At 60.0% G+C, this 23529-nt stretch overlaps 1 protein-coding gene across 2 annotated transcripts in view; it reads left to right on the top strand.

Annotated features, from left to right (window-relative positions):
• PLCG1 (phospholipase C gamma 1) overlaps window positions 1-20491 on the top strand; it is a 34891-nt gene extending 14400 nt beyond the window's left edge. Inside the window, exons 2-32 of one of the 2 annotated variants that reach the window (XM_068523957.1) lie at window positions 4939-5091; window positions 5178-5271; window positions 5413-5460; window positions 7650-7734; window positions 7829-7912; window positions 8137-8171; window positions 8395-8467; window positions 8567-8668; window positions 8856-8974; window positions 9053-9138; window positions 9213-9333; window positions 10038-10206; window positions 10320-10442; window positions 10534-10635; window positions 10716-10903; window positions 11131-11331; window positions 11403-11522; window positions 11612-11792; window positions 12570-12647; window positions 13473-13576; window positions 13755-13851; window positions 14107-14176; window positions 14624-14781; window positions 16103-16199; window positions 16292-16516; window positions 16591-16739; window positions 17587-17701; window positions 17819-17980; window positions 18092-18180; window positions 18279-18463; window positions 18635-20491. In XM_068523957.1, the coding sequence (XP_068380058.1) occupies window positions 4939-5091; window positions 5178-5271; window positions 5413-5460; window positions 7650-7734; window positions 7829-7912; window positions 8137-8171; window positions 8395-8467; window positions 8567-8668; window positions 8856-8974; window positions 9053-9138; window positions 9213-9333; window positions 10038-10206; window positions 10320-10442; window positions 10534-10635; window positions 10716-10903; window positions 11131-11331; window positions 11403-11522; window positions 11612-11792; window positions 12570-12647; window positions 13473-13576; window positions 13755-13851; window positions 14107-14176; window positions 14624-14781; window positions 16103-16199; window positions 16292-16516; window positions 16591-16739; window positions 17587-17701; window positions 17819-17980; window positions 18092-18180; window positions 18279-18463; window positions 18635-18677 (3656 nt within the window). In that variant the 3' untranslated portion in view covers window positions 18678-20491. Of the gene's footprint in view, window positions 1-4938; window positions 5092-5177; window positions 5272-5412; window positions 5461-7649; window positions 7735-7828; window positions 7913-8136; window positions 8172-8394; window positions 8468-8566; window positions 8669-8855; window positions 8975-9052; window positions 9139-9212; window positions 9334-10037; window positions 10207-10319; window positions 10443-10533; window positions 10636-10715; window positions 10904-11130; window positions 11332-11402; window positions 11523-11611; window positions 11793-12569; window positions 12648-13472; window positions 13577-13754; window positions 13852-14106; window positions 14177-14623; window positions 14782-16102; window positions 16200-16291; window positions 16517-16590; window positions 16740-17586; window positions 17702-17818; window positions 17981-18091; window positions 18181-18275; window positions 18464-18634 lie in introns of both variants that reach the window. The other variant, XM_068523956.1, reaches the window with a different exon arrangement.
• The last annotated feature ends 3038 nt before the right edge of the window (window positions 20492-23529 follow it).

Genomic DNA, 23529 nt, shown 5'->3' with positions numbered 1-23529 from the left:
CTCTCTTAAGAGGAATATTTTGGCGAATGCATGTTTCATGTCCAGAAATTTGTGATAATGTGCCATTTCCTTTTTTTGTGTGTGGTGGTGGTGGTGGTTTTCTTGCCCGTATCTTCATCATTAGGGGGTTTAATTTTCAGTATGTCCTCTTGTCTCTTTCTAGCAGAATCACTTTGCTGACTCTCTGTGTAGTTCTCTGTCTGCATGTGAAGGGTTTATGGCAGGCCCACCCCCACTAAGGCCTTCACTTTATCCACAGGCTACCTAAGAGCTGAGAGACTTGCCCGAGGCCCAAGCTGTATCCTTGGAAACAGGATTTGAAACGTGGTGTTTGTGATTTCAGATCTGTTAGCGTTCTCTTCTGGTGCCCCACCCTATGCAAGGTCGGGGTATGTGTAGTGCCGGCACGTGTTGGCTAGTACGTAGGTGAGATGCTGTGACTGCAACAGGCCCGGTGCTGAGGCTCAGGAAGCAGCCTCTGGCTTAGAGCATGTCATGTCCATGTGCACTGATGTGAACTCGGAGGCTCCATGAGTCCCACTCTTCCCCCATGGTGCCCCATCCCTGTGAGACCCTTTTTGGAGCTGGGGAAATGGCTACTTGGGTTCTTTTCCTTTGGCCAAGGCAGCTGTGGGCCAGCTTTACCTCGCCTAGGTTTGGGTTTGTCCCCGGCAAAGCCCTGGCAGTGGCCACTGTTGTCTCCCCTGCTGCTGGCTCACGTAGGCCCGACGTCAATGGCACTAGGCACACAGGCAGGGGGCTTCAGACTTCACTGGGACTGGCGGCTCCTGGCAGGGCCCTTATGCAACCCAGTGAGGTAGGAGGAATCCCCAGTTTACTGATGGGGAAACTGAGGCCAAAAGAGTGTGGGACTGGGCTTCCCTGGTGACGGCAGTAGTTAAGAATCCGCCTGCCAATGCAGGGGACACGGGTTTGAGCCCTGGTCTGGAGGATCCCACATGCCGCGGAGCAACTAAGCCTGTGTGCCACAACTAATGAGCCCACGTGCCACAACTACTGAAGCCTGTGCGCCTACAGCCTGTGCTCCACAAGAGAGGCCACCACAATGAGAAGCCTGCGCACCACAACGAAGAGCAGCCCCCGCTTGCTGCAACTAGAAGAAAGCCCGCATGCAGCAATGAAGACCCAACGCAGCCAAAAATAAATAAATTTTTTTTAAAAAGAGCGGGACTGCCCAGGACCTCACAGCTAGAATTTAAGATCTGTGTGGTTCTCCTCTGCTGGGCCTGGACAGCCTTCAGGAAGGGAATGGTCAGGGCAGGCTTCCTGAAGGAGTGGGAGGAGGCAGCCTGGCCTGTGAGAAGGTCCTCAGCCCTTAGGGCTGGCATGTGAGGCCAGTCCCTGGTCCAGGTGCAGTGGTCCCTCATTAGCCCAGAGCCTCTTGGGGAGGGCTAGTCTATTTCTTCATGAGAGTTTGTGGGCGATTAAATGCCAGGGACTGAGTCCCCCTCACCGCCCAGGCTTGTCACTGTCTGCCATGGCCTTGCTTGGAATGGTAATACCCATGCTGTTCCTGGGGGCCTCTGCGTGGGCCTTGGGGACCTGGTCCTTAGAGGAATGAGCCCTCCATGGCTCCTAATGGGCTGAGCTGGCTGGGTTGTGTCGATGGACCCCCCCAGGCCCTCTAGGGTTTGGGTGAGCTTGGGGGTGGGCCTTTGTCATAAACGAAAGCCCTACTGCCTTCTGCTACACATCAGCCCAGCCTGGCTGCAGGCCCCTGGTTGTGGGATCCTGCCCTTGTCCTCAGAGAGTTCCCCCATCTCACTTCCCCATCTCCAGCCTAGCCAGGACCTCCCAGTACCGCTGGCTTTACTTTTCCCCATGTCCCTTGAATGTTATTCTCCGTGGTTCTATGTGGGAATGAGTGCTGGGTCGTGGGTTACCTGCTCCTCTAAGCAGTTTTCCTCCCTCCCCCAAGCTCCCAAGTCCTGAGAGGGTCTCTCTTCCTGCCCTTCCTTCAGGTCTGACCCAGACCCTGCAGGGCAGAGGCCGTGCCTGTCCCAGGGGGTCTCCTTCCCTTGATGGCAGTCCCTGGGCAACCGGTCCTGCCTCTCAGGAAGAGGACCCTGCTGTATTTATTCTGGGAGGCGGGAGGGTGGGGCTGAGGTGGGAGGTCCCACAGGATGCAGCTTTTAAGAACCTGGTAGCGCCTCTCACCCTGGTGTCTTGTCCTTCCAGCCTGCGGTTGGCTTGATGGACTTGGAGGGCCTGAGGGCCAGGCTGACACCTCCAGTGGGGAGAAGTACAAGGGGCCTTGTGTGGCCAGCAGGAGCCTGGGAGACTTGGGCTCCTGGCCCGGAGCTGTTGTGTGCCTACCTGGTCCCTGTTTTGGGTGGGAGCCTCTTGCTTCCGGCATGGTCTCACTGGAAATGTACTCAGGAGCACGGGGCAGGCCGCAGGGCACCTAGGACCCACTGGCAGTGGGTGTTGTGTGTACGTGTGTGTGCATACGCAGCACACGTGTGGGGTGCTGCAGGTGGCCTGGCAGCAGGCTTCAGACTGACCCTGCAGTTGCTTGCCGGGCGGTAGCCACATCGTGGACTAACTACCTCTGATGACTGGTGGGCAGCTGCGCGGAAGGGCCCAGGCTGTGGACCACACAGGCCTTGTCGGCCTGTATGCATTGTGTGTGTGAGGTCCTTTGCCTGTGTGAGAGGTGTGGGAGCGGGGTGACAGCAGCTCTGCACCGGAAAAGCATGCTGGTTTCTGTTTCAGAGGGCAAGGTTTGTGGTTATTCTGCAGTTTCTGATCTGGGCATTTCCTCTGTTCAGCTCCTCCTTCCATCTTTGGCAACCCTGTCTTCTCAGGCTGGGTCTTTGTGACCCAGTCTCCCTCCCCACCCCCCCTCTGTTTTTACCTGAGCATAACTCTTCATTTTAAAAAACACTCCCATTGTGCTACCCCTCCCCCCAGTGGTGTGCCTGCTTTTTCCGTTGTTTGTTCAGTCATTCAGCAAGCACTGGGTGGCCTTGCCGGGCCTGGGAGAGATTGAAGAACAAACACACACGTAGTGCCCCAGGGTGTCAAGGGCGTGATTACTGCAGGAAGGCTCTTCCAGATTGGGTCTTTGGTGGGAGAGAGTGGAGTCTGGGAGGTAGACAGCCCCTGGCTAGGGACCAAGGTGAAATGGGGGACAGGAAACACGACAGTTCTTGCCCTCAGTCCAGCTTAGGTGGGATGGAGCAGAGAAGATGGGAGGGCAGAAGTGGCAGTAAATCACTGGAGCCCCCCATCACAGGGGGCCTTGAAGGCCGGAGAAGGAGTGGGTTCTCCATAGTGAGCAACCTCAAGAGGGATCAGAACAACGTCTTATACAGATTCGTAGGCTCAAGAAGGATGGCTGATTGGTGAGAACTGGGGGGCAGGACATTGGGGGCCCTCAGCTGGAGGACTAGGCCTGTGAGGGTTGCTGAGGGCACGGGAGCAGGGCCCAGGGAGAACTGGCAGTGTTCTGGCAAGGGAGCTGGGCTTGGGGCTGGAAGCGATGCCACTGTTTGAGGTGGGATAGGTGGGGCACAGCTGTGGCTAGAGGGACAGGAAGAAGGCCTTGGGATTGGGCCTCTTAGAACATTCCAGCCGGGGTGCTGTGCGCTTCGGGCCAGGAGGGCTCTGGGGGGAGGTGGGCCAGGCAGCATGCTGGCAGCGCTCCTGGCTCCAGATCTTCCGGGCCAGTCTGGGTCGAGAGCATTTGAAGAGGCTGTAGAGCCAAGGGAGCGCTCAGAGTCATTTCTGGCGCCTAAGCCAGGCTTCTCTCTTTTGACCTCCCTAAATCTGTCTCTTTATCTGGCTGGAAAGTCTGCCCTCTGTGCAGGGTCCCAGCCAGCACCCGGGGACAGTGTGAGTGTGCAACCGGGCCCGGGCCCTCTCCAGGCCTGGGGTCACAACCTGTGTGCCTGCTCCGACTGCCTGTGCAGACCACAGACCACCGAAGATGACAGAGCCGAGGGAGCGGGAGGGAGGCTTGAATGAGTGCCCACCATGTGCCACCTACAGGACTGGGCGCTCTGGGCTGTTAGGACTTTTGAGCTTAGCAACACCTCCAGGTGCCGCAGTCTGTTACCTGCGTTCACAGAGGGAAGCAGTGGGGTCAGAGTGGTCACTCTGCTGAGGTCGCGCAGCTAAGGTGAGGTGGAGCCAGGAGTCTAGTCCCAGCAGGCCCATCCCAGGTCCCACACTGGTCTTTTATGCCACCCTGCCTTCTAGAGAAATTCGGTCAAGCTCTTTGCTCTAGAGATAGTAAAACCGAGATGGAGGGAAGTTAAATGAGTCACTCAGTGTCGTCTCTGAGTTAGCGGCTGAGGCAGTTCATCTGCTGCTCTGACCTGGGTGCTTCCCCAGTCTATGCCATGAGGCCAGAATGGGAGCCATCCACGGGCAGCTGCTGCTCTTGCTGGGACTTGCTCAGGGATATTTAGGGGGTGGGCCATCAGGCTGCACCAGTTCTCTTGGCCCAATCCCTACTTCCTCCTGTGGACCCTGAAACCCATTTGGGCCTGCCCAGCCCCAGGCCTGCCCTTGGGACTTTACGATTCAGTTTGTGTACTTTTGTGTCAGGAAATGGTTCTCACAGAACAGCCGTGGGTCCCCATTTCTCTTTGTAGAGTCCAGCTCTTTCCCAGGTTAGAGTGACCCGCCTGTATTGTCAGCGAGGGAAGGTACACGGGACGGAGATTCCTGTGTCCGCAGACGCTCAGCTTTTAGCAGAGCCCTGTCCTTAGACTCAGCCTAGTTCTCTTCTGTCCCCCAGTAAGACTGAGTGGTCTTGACTCTGCCCCTCTTCCCGGGGTTGGGGGGGTCTCTCTTTGTGGTCCTCCATGAGGAGAGTGTGGGAATGAGTGGGGAGACCAGGCTGCCCTCGTTTCAGTGCTGACCCTGAGAGACCTCAGCCTGACCTTGACCTCCTCCCTGCCTTCCTAGTTGACATTCGAGAAATCAAGGAGATCCGCCCAGGGAAGACCTCACGGGACTTCGATCGCTACCAAGAGGATCCTGCTTTTCGACCGGACCAGTCGCACTGCTTTGTCATCCTGTATGGAATGGAATTCCGCCTGAAGACCCTGAGCCTACAAGGTGGGAGCTGAGGAGGTGGAGGAGGTGGAGGAGTTAAGGGGAACAGCCCCTGGCCCCAGGCTCAGCTCTTTACCCCTTGCTCATAGCTACGTCTGAGGACGAAGTGAACATGTGGATCAAGGGCCTGACTTGGCTGATGGAGGATACGTTGCAGGCGGCCACACCCTTGCAGATTGAGAGGTAAGAACCCCCCCAGACGTGGTTAGGGTTGGGGCGTCGGGCTCTAGGGAGCAGGGCAGGGACTCAGGCCTCTGTGCCCAGAGCCCGCCTGCTGGTCTCCTCCCTAAGCCTGGGCCTCACTTCGGGCTTCTCTCCCTCCAGGTGGCTGCGGAAGCAGTTCTACTCAGTGGACCGGAATCGTGAGGATCGGTGGGTCCTGCTCTGTGGCTCTAGCCCAGCAGGGTGGGTTGGGACCGCCAGAGCAATAGCCCACCTTCAGGCAGCTGCCTGGAGAACCGGAGGACCTGCCTCAAGCAGGGTGGGCTGGCGGTTCTGGCACAAGGAGCTTCCTGCAGAAAGCCCCCTGATGGCTTTGTGCGAGCTGGCGGGAGAGGCCAGGGACAGTAAGCCACGTGCCCTGCCACTGTGGGCAGAGACAGGCGGTGCAGAACTGGCTCTGAGTGTCCTGTAGTGTAGGGGGGGCGGTGCTTTGAAGCTCACGGCTTTGAGGCCATGGTATGACTACCAGAGGGGCTACAGAGAGGTGCAAGACAAAAGCTGGGTGATGGATGAGAAGGACCGTTGACTGGGAGAGAGGTGGACACCACGGAGGGTGTTGAAGAGAAGCATGATGTGACCCGGGTTCAGTTGCACAGAACTGCTAGCTGTGCTTGGAGAGTCCAGGGCAGGTGGAGTGGAGAACTCAGGGAGCAACTCTAACGCTCTGGGTGAAGAAGACTGGGTCAGGGTGGGGTATTAGGAAGGGGTTGGATTTTGGCTGGGCTGTATTTTGAAGATAGAGCCCAATAGCATTTCCTAACTGATTTTGGGGTGAGAGAGAGAGAGAGTTGAGGTTTATGGTAAAAAGCTTTTTGGCGTGAGCATCTGGAAAGGTGGACTTGCCATTGACTGAGATGGGAAAGGCCGTGGGAGGTGCAGATTTGAGTGGGTGAAGTCCTGTGATGCCCTTAGATGTTCAGGTAGAGATGTTGAGCAGGCAGGTGCGTAGAACGAGTTCAGGGGAGAAGTCAGGCTGGAGCTGGTACCTGAGGAGCACATAGGTGATTTGGAAGGCCACGAGGCTGGAGATTCCTGGGGGTAACCTTGGCAAGAAGAGAGAAGGAGGCTGGTGGCTGATCCCAGGCCCATGCTGCTCAACACTGGGGACTGGGGAGGTGAGGAGAGGAGCCAGCCAAGGGAAGTGGCTGCTCGAGAGTTAAGAGGAAAACCGGAGGGTGTAGAGCCCCGGAAGCCCAGGGAAGAGCGGGGTGGTCAGCTGTGCCAGGCCTTGTCACGTGTGGGGATGACTGAGAGGTGCTCCTTGGACTTGACAGCACAGAGGTCGTTGGTGACCTTGAGGCAGGCAGTGGACAGTGGGGATGGGGTTCAGGAAATAAAAGGAGCCTGGGTCTCTCCTTTAAGGCACTGCTGTGAAGAGGAACAGAGAAGGGGCAGTGGCTGGAGAGGAAGCAGGGCAGACAGGTGTTTTGGGGGGAGTGGTAACAATCTGCGTGTAATGCTGATGGCAAGGAGTCCACAGAAGGAAAGCTTGATGACGCAGCAAGTTTCCTAACCTGCCCAGTGAGGACCCTGACGGCCCCACCCTGGGTGACTGAGACCAGGCAAGCGCTTGCTGAACAGCACTGGCTGATAGACAGCAGGACCGCCCAGGGCAGGGCTGGACCCCTCTGGGAGTTTTGGTGCTGCCTGCCAGGCCCTTGGGCAAGAGAAGGAGGGGTGCCCACATTCCCCTCCCTGCCACCACCTCCCAGGAAAGAAGGCCTCCCTCTCCCAATTGTTTTCATCCTGTTGCCAGGCACAGCATCGTCCTCTGTGCCATTCTTGGGCAGGGGTGCTTCCCTATCAGACCTCGGGAGTGTGCCCCATTGCCAGCAGTGGTATTGGGCTGAGAAGAATCTTCCCCCTCCTCCCCTCGGAGGCCCCGACTCCCAGGGGCAGTGGGCGGGAGTCCTGTGAGCTGCCTGCCCCTCTCGGGGAGTTTGAGAGTGAGGTGGAAGGAGCCTGGAGGCCCCACAGTAGTGGCTGCTTCTCTCTGTCCCTGGGAGAGCTGAGGGCCCAGACGTGTGGGCTGAGTGGTACTGGTGGGAGGGCGGCCCGAAGATGGGCTCCCCTTTCCCCGTCCTGACCCACTTTACTGAGCCTGGTGACCCCTCCTTGCCAGAATCCTAGACTTTCCTTTGCTCAGCTGAGGAGACCGAGGCCCAGAGAAAGGACGGGACCTCCCTTGGTTACCCCATGGTTCTGAGCCAGCCTCACCGTCAGGACTGCAAGTCCCAGACTAGTGTTGTTTACCTGTTCAGCCCCAGGTGGACTCAGCCCACAGGTCAGAAGTCGTGAGAGGTGGGGTGAGGCCACTGGCGATGTCCTTGTTTCCTCAGTATATCAGCCAAGGACCTGAAGAACATGCTGTCCCAGGTCAACTACCGGGTCCCCAACATGCGCTTCCTCCGAGAGCGGCTGACGGTAAGGGCCGGTGGGCCGTCTGCAGGCAGGTGGGGAGGCCGGCTGCCCCAAGCCCTGCGGGAGGCCTGACGGGAAGTCCCGCTCTGCCTCGCAGGACCTGGAGCAGCGCACCAGCGACATCACCTACGGGCAGTTTGCTCAGCTGTACCGCAGCCTCATGTACAGCGCCCAGAAGACGGTGCATGAGCCACCTGCCCCCCACCGCCCCTGCCCTGCTCTCCCACCCCAGCCCCGCTTGCCTCAGCCCTGCTGCCCTGCTTGGGGGCGATTAGGTGCCATTTCTCCAGCTCTTCTCCTCGTGAGGCCTGCCCCTTTCTGTTGCCCCAGAGTTTCTTCCTGAGAGCCCCTTCCCCACGTGGCCTCCCAGGGGCTCTCGTGCTGACCTGGTTCTGTCTCCTGCAGATGGACCTCCCCTTCCTGGAAGCCAGTGCCCTGAGGTTTGGTTTGAAGTGGGGAGGTGGGGTTCTCCCCGGGCCCCTTCGTCCCTCCCCTGGTTGATTCCCAATGCAGGTGGGAGGCAGCGGGAGCAGGGGAGCCCTGCTGGCCCATTCCGGGCGGCTGTGCTGGCCGGGAGCTGGGCCCTGCCTTCCCAGGGGCCCCTCATTGTCTGTGGCCCACGCTAGCCAGCCGGCCGCCAGGCATTTCCCTTCTCTCCTGCAGGGTGGGGGAGCGGCCGGAGCTCTGCCGGGTGTCCCTTCCTGAGTTCCAGCAGTTCCTTCTCGAGTACCAGGGGGTAGGACTGGGCTGGGGTTGGGCCAGGGTGCCGGCTGAGAGGGGCTGGGCTCACCACGGGATGGAGGCCCCTCACATGCCCCACCCTCCCACCCATCAGGAGCTGTGGGCTGTCGACCGGCTCCAGGTGCAGGAGTTCATGCTCAGCTTCCTCCGAGACCCCTTGCGAGAGATCGAGGAGCCTTACTTCTTCCTGGACGAGGTGAGCCCTGCCCCTCAGCCTCCATCAGGGAATCAGGGAGCAGACAGGCCCGCTGGAGCCCGGCCGGGTCCCTCCCGCAGTCCGTCGTGCCCCCGACCTGGATTGAGCACTCTCTCCCATGTCACCCTGTGCCGTGGCCCAGGGTAGGGGCTCATCTTCTCTTCTCTTCGCATTTGCTCCTGGGCAGTTTGTCACCTTCCTGTTCTCCAAGGAGAACAGCATATGGAACTCGCAGCTGGACGCCGTGTGCCCCGACACCATGAACAACCCCCTGTCCCACTACTGGATCTCTTCCTCGCACAACACGTGAGTGGCTCCCTTGGCCCATGCCCGACCCCGGGAGGTGGGTCTCGCCTGACCACCCCGCCCTGCTTCCCTGTCCAGGTACCTGACCGGGGACCAGTTTTCCAGCGAGTCCTCCCTGGAAGCCTACGCCCGCTGCCTGCGGATGGGCTGCCGCTGCATCGAGTGTGCGTGGGGGCTAGGCGGGGGGAGGGGGGCGGGGGAGGCCTGCCCGCTTGACTCTGGTCACCTTGCTCCCCAGTGGACTGCTGGGACGGTCCAGACGGGATGCCAGTCATTTACCACGGACACACCCTGACCACCAAGATCAAGTTCTCAGACGTCCTGCACACCATCAAGGAGCATGCCTTTGTGGCCTCAGAGTGAGTGGCATGGCTCGGCTCCAGCTCTCTCCTGGGTCCCCTTGAATGCGCTGCCCTCCTCCCTGCCTTCCGCCTCCTGCCACCTGCTGGAGCCAGCCCTTCCCGAGCCATTCACTTCCTGCACGCTTGGCCCACCTGCTCGCTCCGTGGGTCCTTCTCCTCAGCCTGTGGAGCACAGTCAAGCTCTTCTCATCCTCAAAAATTAATTCCTTAACCTGGGCTCGCAAGGCCATTGTCCTGCCAGCTCCTTTCCCGTCACAACCCAGAGAATTGTCTGTGCTCCTTGTGTCTCACTCTGCAGTTCCTATTGTTCCCCGCAACACGTGGTCACTAGTCTCTCCCACCTCACTGAGGGGGTCATCGGGGTCCCCCAGTAGCTAAATTTGGAGGCTGCTTGTCACCTCTCCTGCCCTTGGGTGTAGGATGTCTCTCTTTGCTGCTGGGGCAGCCGCCATGACGAGATCAACTCTGGGGACACCTGTCTGCAACAGTCCCAGCCCTTGGTTTCTGCTGCACCCGAAAGTGCCTCTCTAGACCCCTCTGCTACCCCCTACAGTGGCCAGGGCCTGCCTCTTCTCTGCGGTGGCTCCCCTCTAGAAAGGACCTTGGGCCCTAGGCTCCTAACACCTCACTCTGTGAGCGTCTGAGCCGTGAGCCCTTGGAATTGCAGGATCTGTGTTATGCGCTGGTCCCCCACCCTGCAGGTACCCGGTCATCTTGTCCATCGAGGACCACTGCAGCATCGCCCAGCAGAGGAACATGGCCCAGTACTTCAAGAAAGTGCTCGGGGACACGCTTCTCACCAAGCCCGTGGACATTGCTGCTGACGGGCTCCCCTCACCCAGCCAGCTCAAGAGGAAGATCCTCATCAAGGTAGGGCTTTGGGGGCCCCACTCCTCCACTCTAGCTGTGGGTCCAGGCCTGGGTGAGGAGGTCGGGCTCCGGGCCTGGGCCTGGGAAGCCACGTCGTGGCCTGTCCCCCACAGCACAAGAAGCTGGCTGAGGGCAGTGCCTATGAAGAGGTGCCTACGTCCGTGATGTACTCTGAGAACGACATCAGCAACTCCATCAAGAACGGCATCCTCTACCTGGAGGACCCCGTGAATCACGTGAGGGCTGGGCCTGGCTGGGTCTGGCTGGGCCTGGGGGGCAGGGTGGTGAGGGGGCTCTGTTCACAGGCCTTGCTCCCGGCTCTTCCAGGAGTGGTATCCCCACTACTTCGTTCTGACCAGTAGCAAGATCTACTACTCCGAGGAGACCAGCAGTGACCAGGGCAACGAGGACGAGGAGGAGCCCAAGGAGGTGAGGGGCTGGCCCAGGGCCGGGGGCCGGGCTGGGGTCAGAGTCACCAAGTGTCTCTGCCGTCGCCCTCTGCCTTGCAGGCCAGTGGCAGCACAGAGCTGCACTCCAATGAGAAGTGGTTTCACGGGAAGCTCGGGGCGGGACGGGACGGGCGGCACATCGCCGAGCGCCTGCTCACGGAGTACTGCATCGAGACCGGGGCCCCCGACGGCTCCTTCCTCGTGCGCGAGAGCGAGACCTTCGTGGGCGACTACACCCTCTCCTTCTGGTAACCCTCCCAGCGCATGCACACGTGGATCCGACGCTGGCAGGGGTGGCCAGGTCCCACAGTGCGTCACGCACACACGCACTTGTAGTTAGTGCAGAACCCCTAGAGGTCCGCCCCCACCTGAGCCGTCCTCAGGGCGTCTCCTGCCTGAGGCCTGGTGCCTCGCCGCGGGTGGAGCGTGGCGTGTGGCCTGGCCTGCTGCTCACTGCCTCCCCATGTCCCCTCAGGCGGAACGGCAAAGTCCAGCACTGCCGGATCCACTCCCGGCAGGACGCAGGGACCCCCAAGTTCTTCCTGACAGACAACCTCGTCTTCGACTCACTCTATGACCTCATCACACACTACCAGCAGGTGCCCCTGCGCTGCAACGAATTTGAGATGCGCCTCTCAGAACCCGTCCCGCAGACCAACGCCCACGAGAGCAAAGAGTGAGGGAGGGGACGGGGACGGGGCAGGAACCCGGGGGTGGTGGCCGGGGCTGACTCGGGCCTGTCCACAGGTGGTACCACGCGAGCCTGACCAGAGCGCAGGCCGAGCACATGCTGATGCGCGTCCCCCGGGACGGGGCCTTCCTGGTGCGGAAACGGAATGAGCCCAACTCATACGCCATCTCCTTCCGGTGAGGGGGTGCCCTTGGGGGGCTGGGGCGGTGCGGGCACGCCTGGTCCGGGCTGCCCTGACCCTGTGTGGCTGTTCGGTCCCTGCCAGGGCTGAGGGCAAGATCAAGCACTGCCGCGTCCAGCAGGAGGGCCAGACCGTGATGCTGGGCAACTCAGAGTTTGACAGCCTCGTGGACCTCGTCAGTTACTACGAGAAGCACCCCCTGTACCGCAAGATGAAGCTACGCTATCCCATCAACGAGGAGGCGCTGGAGAAGATCGGCACAGCGGTGAGAGCCTGGGAGGCAGGGCGGGGCAGGCTGCACCTGACGGTCCCAGGGTGCTGTGGATGTGGGGAGCAGAGAGGCCCGGGGGGCTGCGGTGCTGCTGGGAGGGACAGCTAGCCCAGCTGGGAGCCAGGAAGGCATCCTGGAGGGAGTGGCTTCTGAGTGGCGTCTACAAGGACAGGCACGAGCTGGCTGGGTGAAGAGGTGGGGGCAGGCGTCCAAGCAGAGAGATCCCCGTGGGCCAGGATGTGGGATGCGGAGGTCCTAGAGCTCACACAGGGAGAGGGTCTGCCCAGGGCTGGGCGCAGACCAGACTCTGTCCCCAGGGCAGGGGCGCGTAGGCTACAGAGGCACGGTTGTGGAGGGAGACCAGTGAGGGAGGAAGGCAGGGCTGTGGGGCGGGAGCCACAAGGGCTCTGGGCCAGGGGTGTGGCCCTGGGGAAGAGGAAGGGGTCCAGCGCAGAAGGTCCACTTGAGACTCTTGTCCTTGGACCTGGGTGGCCTAGGCGAGGGCTGCCGCCTGCTGGGGCTGGGGTGTGAGAGAAGCATGCTGGGGGCCTGGGGCAGACGCAGGGGGGCTTCAGGAACCGAGACTTTGGAGCCGTGGGCGCGAGGGCAGAGAGAGGAGGGGTGAGGCCAGGCCCCTGAGGTTGGGGGACCCTGGCGGACCAGGTGCGTGAAGGCGGCAGACTTGGCCCGGTGAGGAGAGGAGGGGACACGGAAGCCAGCAGCCACTTTCCCCTCTGGGCGTTAACAAAGCCCCTTCTGTCCTGTTTCCAGGAGCCCGACTACGGGGCCCTGTATGAAGGCCGCAACCCCGGCTTCTACGTGGAGGCGAACCCCATGCCGACTTTCAAGGTGCAGCCTCGGGCTCTGGGCGCAGGCAGCTGGGGAGCGTCTCTAGCTGCCTGGGGCTTGCATTCTCTGCTCAGGGCCCTTCGGGGAGAAGTGGTGTTTGTGGTTTTCCGAGGCCCGAGAGGGGGTGAGAGGTGTGCGGTTGGTGTACGACCGCGTCTCTCCCAGGGCCGACCCCTCCCCAGCCCCGTCCCTGGGGGTCAGCACCGACCCTTCCAGACTGCTCCCCGGTGACCCCCGTTTTCTCCCTGGGGGCAGTGGGGTGGGGGTGGGGCATGCTGGCCAGAAGACGGTGTTCTTTGCCCCTCCCTCCCTCCCTCCCTCACCTTGTGGAGCTCTGTCAGGGCTTTTTTCTAAGGGGTAAGGAGCTGTGCCCTTTTCCTCACCCCCTTTCCTCAGCAGCCAGGGAGCCTGGGAGAAGATTCCTTCTCCTACTTTGCAGATGAGGAATGATGGGGTCCCAGGCACACCGCAAGGCTTCCAGTCCCAGAGGAGGCACTCAGCACCCGCAGACACTCCCTTCCTAGCCTCCTGGCCTGGCTCCTGGGGCCCCGGGCAGGAGCTTGCAAGGTTCTCCCTGGACCCTGAGGAGCTTCCCTAGCAGAGGCCCTGCTCTCCCGTCCCATCTGACCTGGAGCCTCCCACAGGCCCGGGCTGAGGACGGTAGTGAGGCTGGGTCACTGGCGGTGGTGCCTGAGCCCCAGCTGGGCAGCCCCAGCGCACGTGCGTGCACACGTGTGTGCACATGTGCGTGCACACGTGAGGCCGCAGGTCAGGAGAGGAGTGGGAGGGCCTGTCTGCTTTGACCGGTGCTTCTCTTCCCCGCAGTGCGCCGTCAAAGCTCTCTTCGACTACAAGGCCCAGAGAGAGGACGAGCTGACTTTCACCAAGAGCGCCATTATCCAGAACGTGGAGAAGCAGGAAGGAGGCTGGTGAGCCGGCTGAGAGCCCGTGGTGCGGGGCCAGGCATCCTGGGCGCCGGCGGCGTGGACAGTGAGAGGGGCTTGGGCGGCACGGGCCCGCATGGGCCCCAAGGTGCACCTGCAGGGCTGCTCTCCTCTGGGGGGTTTGGGGTGGCTGCTAGGGGTCAGCATGCTGCGGCTTCCCCAGGTGGCGTGGTGACTATGGTGGGAAGAAGCAGCTGTGGTTCCCGTCAAACTACGTAGAGGAGATGGTCAGCCCTGCGGCCCTGGAGCCTGAGAGGGAGGTGAGACCAGAGCCCCGTTGGTGGGACGGGGCTCCCGTCCCCAGACTCCCTTCCTGTGCACACGCCACCACGGGCAGGGTCAGCGTGCCTGCGCGAGCACAGCCCCTCACGTGCAGTCCCGTCTGCCCCGCCGTGGCCGCAGTCTCTGATGAACGTGGGCCACGCTCGTGCGTTCACACGCCCGCGTGTCAGATGCATTTCCCGTGTGTGGGCACAGTGGGCTTGCTGACCGTCCGTGGGCTTTGCCTCCCGCAGCACTTGGACGAGAACAGCCCCCTGGGGGACTTGCTGCGGGGGGTCTTGGATGTGCCGGCTTGTCAGATAGGTGAGCCCCCAGCCCTTTCTCTGCCCCTTAGGGTCCGCAGTCCTTGGTGGCCCTCTTCAGGCCCCAAGGGAGAAAGCCGATGGCCAGACCCCTAGGGCTGCCCTCACCCTGAGCTCTCCCCATTCCTGGATGCCCTCTTGACGCCCAGGCTCCCTTCTTCACCCTTGGCCTTGACCCCTGCGTGCTCGCCCCGCGCAGGCGCTGTGGACGGTGCCGCTGGCGAGCTGACGCCCACAGTCCTGATGGGCTGGTCCGTGGGTGTGACGGAGGCTTGGGGACAGGGTGGGGAGGGGCACGCGGCCTGGGGTGGCGGCGACTCATTGCTGGGCTACAGCGTCCTCAGCTGTGAGGCAGGCCTGGCAGAGCAGTGCCGCCTCCTCACGGGGTGCGGAGTGGGGACTCAGGCACGTCTGTCCCCAGCTCTGCACTCCTCTCCCTCCCTCCCAGCCATCCGTCCTGAGGGCAAGAACAACCGGCTCTTCGTCTTCTCCATCAGCATGGCATCGGTGGCACACTGGTCCCTAGATGTGGCTGCCGACTCACAGGAGGAGCTGCAGGACTGGGTGAAGAAGATCAGGGAGGTGGCCCAGACCGCCGATGCCAGGGTGAGAGCCTGCCGGTGGCCCTCGGAGCAGTGGGGCAGCCCCGGGTGGGCAGCCCCCGCCCCCACCGCTAGGCAGGGATCGGAGGAAACACACGTGGTCAGCGGTATGGCATGTTGAGTTTGAGGTACCTGTGGGATGTCCAAGTGGCCCTGCTCAGTGGGCCTTTGGATACCAAGGGCAGAGGTGAGAGGACAGGTCGTGGGCTGGAAGCAGGAGTGGGTGCCCAGGGGCTTAGGGATGAGGTGGTATAGGTTGGGAACCGGGCGTGACCTTCGAGGATGTAGGTTTCAAGAAGGAGAGGCGGGGGGGCGTCTGATGTGTGGAGGGCGGCAGAGCAGACAGGCAGGGTCAGAACCTGAAAGTGCCCATTGGAGTTGGTAGCAGCCGTGTCAGGTCGTGGCTGGGTGGGATGGCAGTGGGCATCACAGAGCGTGGAAGGCAAGGGCACAGCCTCTGCGGGGCAGGATGGTGGAAGAACGCGGAGCCCAAGCTGGGTCGGAAGGACCAGCCTCTGGAGGAGGGAGGCTCTTCCTCTGAGCCTGGGACAGAGGAGGAAGTGCTCGCCAGGGTGTGGGAGCTCCTGCTCGATGCCACCCTGGTCATTTGGGGTGGGGTGGAAGGCCCGCAGTACACACCTGTGGCTGCTTTGGAGAAAGGACTCCCACGAGCCAAGCCGAGAGGGCTGGGTGCTGAGGATTTTGTCAGAGCAGGGCCCAGAAGGACAAGGCAGGAAGGACCAGGTGGTTGAAGGGATGGATCCTGAGGTCTGGGCTGAGAGGGGAAGGAAGAGTCTGAGAATAGGAGCCCCTTCTGGAAGGAAGTGGGCCTCCAGGGGTCAGAGGACAGGACGGGGGCACTTGTGAATGGGCTTCCGTAGCTGAAGTCTGGCCACAGCGAGTAGTAGGTGGTTGTGTTGAGTGAGGGGAACTAAGGGGTGAGGCTTCTGGGCCAGGGCGGGTGGAAGGACGACGGTCCTTAGGACACAGAAGATAAGCCCGAGTCCCCAGCGAGGACACAAGGAAACGGGGAGGCGGCCTGTGTGCCTGATGGAGGCTTGGGTACTGAATGGTCACAGCATCACTGCGGGTGCATCCAGCTCAGGGCCCTGGGGTGTCACTGGGGCCCGGGTGGTGGTGAGGATTCCACCCTCCTAAGTCTTGGAGGGGCAGGGAGGAGAGAGGACGTTTCTGGGGTGAGACTGGGGACAGACAGTAGGGTCTGGAAGGTGTGGGTGGGCATGCCCCAGGTGGCTGGGGGCTTCCCTCTCCTGGCGGTGGCGAGGGAGGGGTCCCACCTGGGCTCAGGGCCTGTGTGTCACCAGCTCACTGAGGGGAAGATGATGGAGCGGAGGAAGAAGATCGCCCTGGAGCTCTCCGAGCTTGTCGTCTACTGCCGGCCTGTTCCCTTCGACGAAGAGAGTAAGGGTCTGGCCCAGGGGCAGTGTGGGGGTCTGGCCCCCAGCAGCGCCCGGGTGGGCGGGTTCTGTGAGCGCTCTCCCTGTTTGGTCCAGAGATCGGCACAGAACGCGCCTGCTACCGGGACATGTCGTCCTTCCCGGAAACCAAGGCTGAGAAGTACGTGAACAAGGCCAAAGGCAAGAAGTTCCTCCAGTACAACCGGCTGCAGCTCTCCCGCATCTACCCCAAGGGCCAGCGGCTGGACTCCTCCAATTACGACCCCTTGCCCATGTGGATCTGTGGCAGTCAGCTGGTGGCCCTCAACTTCCAGACCCCAGGTGAGGAGGTGGCCCGTGGGGCGGGGTCCTGCCGGGCGGCTGGGCTGGAGTCCACTGTAACCCGGCTCTTCCAGACAAGCCTATGCAGATGAACCAGGCCCTCTTCCTGGCCGGCGGGCACTGTGGCTACGTGCTGCAGCCGAGCATCATGCGCGACGAGGCCTTCGACCCCTTTGACAAGAGCAGCCTCCGCGGGCTGGAGCCGTGTGCCATCTGCATCGAGGTGGGAAGGGGACGCTCTGCTGGGCTCATTCCAGCATCAAGGCCGGGGTGCTGGTTAACGCCATGGGGCGGGGGGCACTGGACTGTCCTGGAGCTCGAGGAAGATGTAACTGTCTTCTGAGGTGGGCGTGTAGCTACCAGCCTCCCCCATGGGGCTGGGCTCTGACCAGCACAGGCTGGAGGCAGCTGGCTAAATGTGGACAGTTATTGGCACTAAGGAGTCAGGCTATCCAGTAAGGCCAAGCCATGGAGAGCCACCGCCTGGCAGGAGTGGGCAGAAGACAGGCAGGAAGCTAGTGCCAGTGGTGAGCTAGCGGCCCACCGGCAGGAATTGACTAGATGGTACTTACTTCCTGGAACGGGGCTTGAGTGAGACGGAGGCCCCCTGCCGCCCCTCGAGGCCCCGGGGCTTGCTCTGCAGTCGCGCCCTTGAGGCCCCCGGTGAGCAGCAGTGATAGGGGCAGCTTGGTGCTGTGGGGTTCAGGTGTGGGGCCTGTGCAGTCTTGGAGGAGGAGTGAGGACAGCGTGGGGGGAGCCAGGTTTCTCCTGGAGAGGAGCTCTCTATTTTTTTGTTCTAGGGGGAAGTAATTTTAAAATTTTCATGTTAAAATAGACTTGGATTTCGTGTGGAGTTGATTGCAAAAACCCACGTGAAAATTTTGGTTAAGGCTAGGACTTCTTCAAATGAACTTTTGCTGCGGCAGCTGCTCTTAGAGCCCTGATGGCTTGAGGGACTTGGTGGGCAGTGTCCTTGGGACCCAGCAGAGGGCGCACTGCCTCCTCTGGGTAGTGGGGACTTGGCATGAGTTGGAAGGACCATCCTGGGCCCATCTTTGCCTGCCTTACAGGTGCTGGGGGCCCGGCATCTGCCGAAGAATGGCCGAGGCATCGTGTGTCCTTTCGTGGAGATTGAGGTGGCCGGTGCTGAGTATGACAGCACCAAGCAGAAGACGGAGTTTGTGGGTGAGTCTCCTCTCCCCGCTCACCGTCCTCATCCTCCAGGGCACTGAAGGCCTCTCCGCACCTGTGATCCGTCCTCTCCTGGCAGTGGCCTGAGGCCTTTTGCCCTTGCTTTCGCAGTGGACAATGGACTGAACCCCATGTGGCCAGCCAAGCCCTTCCACTTCCAGATCAGTAACCCCGAATTCGCCTTCCTGCGCTTTGTGGTGTATGAGGAAGACATGTTTAGTGACCAGAACTTCCTGGCTCAGGCTACCTTCCCGGTGAAGGGTCTGAAGACAGGTGAGGACCCTTCCTAGAGACTGTGCCCCCCCCCCCCCGAGATCCGGCTTGTGGGTGAGGGGGCTTTGCTCGCCTCCCCCTTGGGCTCAGGGCCAGGCTTTCTCCTCCTAGGATACAGAGCGGTGCCTTTGAAGAACAACTATAGTGAGGACCTGGAGTTGGCCTCCCTGCTCGTCAAGGTCGACGTTTTCCCTGCCAAGGTACCTGCGGCCAGGTGGGGCAGGGCAAGTGCTGGGCCCAGCCTCACCGGGGGCCTGGCAGCCACTGACCCCCTGTGCATCTGCCCCTGTTGAAGCAGGAGAATGGCGACCTCAGTCCCTTTGGGGGTGCGTCCCTGCGGGAGCGGGGCTGCGACACCTCGGGCCAGCTGTTTCACGGCCGGGCCCGGGAAGGCTCCTTCGAAGCTCGCTACCAGCAGCCATTTGAGGACTTCCGCATCTCCCAGGAGCATCTCGCCGACCATTTTGACAGTCGGGAACGAAGGTGAGGGGGTAGAGGCGAGGTGGCCAGTGTGCAGCCTGGAGGAGGGGGCCTGAGAGACGGGAAGGAGTGGCTGATCCGCCTTCGGTTTCTCTACCTCCTGTTGGCCTGTGGGCTGTTCCCCTGGGCTGCAAGGCCCGCTGCTGGTAAGGACACTCTTCCCCTTCTGTCCAGGGCCCCGCGAAGGACTCGGGTCAATGGAGACAACCGCCTCTAGCTGTGCCCCAGCCTCGTTGAGAGCAGCGGGTGCTATGCACCTCACGGAGGGCCGTGGACTGGGTTCCTGGAAAGCTGCCTGCGTGGCAGCCTTCCTGGCCTTGCCACCTGGAGCCTGGCTTCCAGCAGTGGACGCTAGACGGAAAGCATGCCGTTAATGAAATGTATCACTCACTATTCGGGGCCTCCATGCCCCAGCTCTGGGTGAAGGCAAAAACTGTACTGTGTCTCACATTTAAGCACACACATCTGGCCCCGCCTTCTGGAGATGGAGCCTTCCATCTGTGGGACCAGGACCACGGCCGCAGCCTCTCAGAGAGAGAGGCTGCCTCAGCCGGCAGCACGGGAGGCTCTGAGGGGCCACTGACATCCCTGAGAGGAGGGAAGGAGGAGCAGCTTTGCTGGGCTAGGGCGACGAAGTTTACATAGTCCTGTAGCTTTAAAACCACAGCCGGGAAGGGAGGGAGGGTAGGTGTTTCCCGCAGTTCGGCCCTGGAGCCAGGGCGGAGGAGCACAGAGCCTGCCTGGAGAGGAGGACACAGCACAAGGGCACGTTGCCCACGACCAGGAGCATCACCCAGCCTGACAGACGCGGGGCCGCGTGGGAACATAGCAGCACTGGGCAGCTGGGCTGCGGAGGGTTGCCCCGAGAGGGCCAGCGGAGGAGGCCGAGCCCTGGGGTGCCCCCTGGAGCGGGGACAGTGACGACGTGCCCAAGGCCACAGCAGCACCTCGGGGCCACGGGAGGACGAGGGCCCCGGGGCTGGACGTGCTGGGCTGTGGTGCCACCTGCCTGCGGCCTGGACGCAAGCCTGAAGCACCCGCTCACCAGGGTGGACCTGTTTGGGCGCTGGACGTGCTGGGTGGCGACTCCTCCCGCGTGGTCAGCGAGGACGTGCCTGCATTCACGCCACGTCCCCCGAGATCCACAGCGAGGCGACAGCTCGGTCAGGACGATCGGCGCCAGTGGGGCCAGAATGGAAAAGCCGGTCACCAAGGCAGCGGTCAAGCTGGGCACTGTCCCCGTACGTTCAGGAAACTCCTGCACACAAGTAACGTGTCCTCCCTCAGCAAGGCACCCTCCGCAGCCCCAGCAGGCTGGCTGCGAACCCCAAATCAGACTGAAGACCACTTTCCCTGTTGCATCGAAAGACCTTGGATCTGAATCTGCCGGATGACAGTGCAAGGGGATGCTGTCTGAGATGATCTCAAGTATTTGTGAAATCAATCAAATCCTGTTTGCTAATAGACGTACATGATGTTGGAGTATGGAATTTTAAAGTTTATTTTTTGCACACTCTATTTCTCACGATCTTCATTACTTCACATAGGATGTATGATTTTCTACGTCTTCCACTTTGACCTGAAAGCTGCTTGGTGAGGGGATTGAGGAAGCAGAATGAACGAACTTTTATCTGCACTGTGGCAGAACTGTTATTTTTACGGATTTTACAGCTCAACTAACAAACAGTGTTACCTTTTCAAGATTTATATATACTCTTCAGAAGAACCACTGAGCCGTTAAAGCCTTGTTGTTACTCAATCCTAATAGTGATTCAGTTTTCTATAGCTTACTTTTAGGATAGACGGTAAATTATTTAACATTATATTAAACTTTCCATATCATGGACTGTAAACCGAAGGAAATTATACAATTTCTGAGAAAACGTATTGATTTATTTAAACTAATTCTGAAGTTGTATTTGAAAGTATGACCTCACAGTCAGCTGTCCATAGCAAACATGTCTATATATGGTTGCCAACGTTTGGTTTATAATTTAAATGTTAATAAAAATTTTAAATTTTATTGGAAAAGCTTTCCTTCTGAAAAGGACTTTAAAAAATAGAATTATTTTCCTTCTCGATGGTATTGTAATGACGTTTTGCTCCTCCCGCTCCCCACCCTTGGAGGGAAGCGTCTGAGAGGAGAGCAGTGGTGGGCTGCCTGCCCTGCTGGCAGGGGTTGGTTTGGGATGTTAAGCACCGTCAGGAATGGGCGAGGCGGGGTGGGGGGAGTGGGGAGGAGAAGACAGAGCAAAGCCTGTTCTGGTGATGGAGGTTTCTTTAAAGGCAAGGAGAACACAGGATGCTTTCCCTCAGGAAGGAAAGAGGGATTAAGGAGCTGCCGGCCTCACGGGGGACAGGCAGCTGGGTGCTGAAGGTCACTCACTGCTGCACTCAATGGCAGTTTCTGTCGAGCTGGTGAGAAGACCCAAGGAAGGCGATGGAAGATTGGGGAGGACAGAGGCCGGGGTTCAGGCCCGTGGGCGTGAAGGTGCTTCAGCATAGCCAGCATTCAGCTCACGCAAACCCGCTGACCGCACCTGGGCGCAGGGCTGGCCGTTTGCTAGCTCTGTTGCCCTCTTAAGATCTAACTAACTGCCAGATAAATTATCCTCATGTCCTTTACCCTTTAACTTGTGTGTTCTTCTGGAGGCTCGGCAAAGCCTGCTGCTGCCTGGAGACTTGTCACCTAGGGATGCTTGCCTGGTGGTTATTCTGCAGTAGAAGCAGGTGAGGAGTTCCTGTTCACTTCCCAGGTCCAGCAGATCTTCCCTCTGGGCTACGGGGAGGTGTGTGGCCACGCCCTCCTCCAGCTCTTCCACTGAGGGTGTGGCAGCATAGAGTGCAGCCTGCCTGTGAGCAAGCCCAGGTTTCCGTGGGCAGCCAGCTTTCACGGTGACCAGGAAGCAACCAGAGTCCCCTTCCCAGTTCCGCAGAAACCTCGCCTTAAAAAAGAAAAAAAAAAAAGCATTCAAACGTACATTTCTGGGTGCCACTCTGGTTGCCTCTGTAGCTTGCAGACAAAATCTCTGTGCCTAGAACACGGTTTAATGGGCCCTGCCCTTCCCTTCCTGTGGCTGTTTTTGTAATGGGCTGTGCTGGTGTGGATTGAAAATTATGCTGTACAGAGAAAAGAGCTGCCTGCCTGATGGATGCGTGGGGACAGGCAATAGTAAGCCAGCCCAGGAAGCCTGAGAAGATCTGTCATTGAAAAGACGCAGGTAAGTGTAATCGGTTGGTTGGTTGGTAGAATGGTCATTGGCACACCACCCTGGTGTGATAATGCAGGTAGGTACCCAAGCATGGTCGCTGGCCTTGGAGAGGCCAAGATTTTTTTGAAGACAAGCCCAAGGGGGATTTAGTTGTCAGTTCAGAGCATCCCTTTTCTGTATCACAAATCAGACCAAGACATACATTCCCCAAGTTCTCAGATTTGGGGCCAGTCCTGGTCCATTGTAGACCCCCTCTGAGTACCATCCACCTGGAGAACAGGGATCACAGTTTAAAATGTTTCCTGTCGTCTCTGAACTAGATCAGCTGGAGCGCACCTGCTCGGGTTCTTGCTGGCCCCTTGGCTTTCTTCCTGGAGCTTTGTGGTCTGACTCAGAGGAGGATGGTCTTTTCCCTCGGACAAGAAGGTGGTAGGTGGGAATTAACCCAGGCTTTCCTGACCCGTGTTTTCCCAGAGTCTTATGGGCAGGAGAAGAAAGCTTTTCTAACCAGTGACGGAAGAGGTTCTGTGCTGGCCGTTGGGTAAGGAACCATCCGTGCCGTCACGTGACTTCCCTGGCTGTGGGTGTAGACCACTTTCATTTTCCCAGGACATCCCTCCTTTACTGGCTCTGCTGTCTCAGGCAGCCTCACTGACCTGAGACACACCTCCTCCTGGCTCTCCTACGATAGCCAAGTGACTGCCTTTGCCTTTCACTGCAAGTGTCTTGATCCTTCTTCCTAGTGGAAAGCAGGACAGCAAATTGGAGCAAATGCACAGATCAGCATCACCTCGAATTCCTGCAGACATGACAATGGTTGAATGACCCAGGAGGCCCAGTGTTGGTGGTGGGGGGGACTGGGGGGAGACCCTCACTGGGGATGGGACGTCCTGGCTCACGGTGGGGAGTGGCCTGCCTCACCACACGCGCACACAGCACCGCCTACAAGGACAGGGGCTTTCCGCAGCCTGAGCAGAGGGCTCAGGTCAGGGAGACCCCCTCCACGGTCTGTGGTCCTCAGCGCTGAGGGCAGGGCCTCCCTCCGGACCTGAACGTCATCACCCACGGCTGCGCCTAGGGCTAGACACTCACTGGCCTCCCGGCTTGAGCTCATCATCTCTCACCACCTCGGTTCTGTTGTTGGGCGAGAAAACAACGCTAAGTAGTACCAGGTCACTCACCCCACCGAACGAGCTCATGGAACAGAACGCGGTCGTCCTCCGGGCCATGTCAGCTGAACTGATCGAATCCTGTCTCAGCCTGAGAGTCCTCAGTGGGTCTTCCAGGGTCAGTCTGGGGTTCTGTTCCCTGCTGGAGGCCACTGCAGCTGCCCCAAGGACACCCACAGTGACCCCTGGCTGCCACTGCTGCCCACTCCGTCGTCCACGGTTGGGTCCTCGGCGAGCTGCTGCCTGTGTGTGTCTGCAGCCACCACGGCGTCAGCTGACGGGCTTCAGGGTTCCACACTCAGCTGGTCTAGCTCCCGAGTACTTGCTTTTTAGGTTCGGCACAAAGCTGCTTCCCCAAGACTTAAGCTGGCCTCCAGAGGGCCAGGTCAGGAACGGGGCCTGGTGTGCCCCTGGATGTCCTGCCTTGGTGTGTCCCCGCCCCAGGGGCTTTGTCAGGGGCCCCTTCTCCCGTTGGCACAGGCCCTGAGCGTCACCCCAACAAGATTCAATTGCTTTGAACGTTAGAAGTTGGCCTTTAATCCTATTCCTTCAAGGCCCCAGAGTCCTTAGACATATTCGCCACCCTCTCCTTAGCAAATGACAAGCTTATCAGTACCCTCCTCCCAGAGGGCTGATGGCTCCAGGTCTGACTCAGTTTCCCTTTGTCCAGCATAAATTCTGCCACGCT

Source organism: Eschrichtius robustus, chromosome 16 (genome assembly GCF_028021215.1).
Source record: "Eschrichtius robustus isolate mEscRob2 chromosome 16, mEscRob2.pri, whole genome shotgun sequence".
NCBI classification, from domain to species: Eukaryota; Metazoa; Chordata; class Mammalia; order Artiodactyla; family Eschrichtiidae; genus Eschrichtius; species Eschrichtius robustus.
This window is presented reverse-complemented; position numbering and strand designations above follow the sequence as displayed.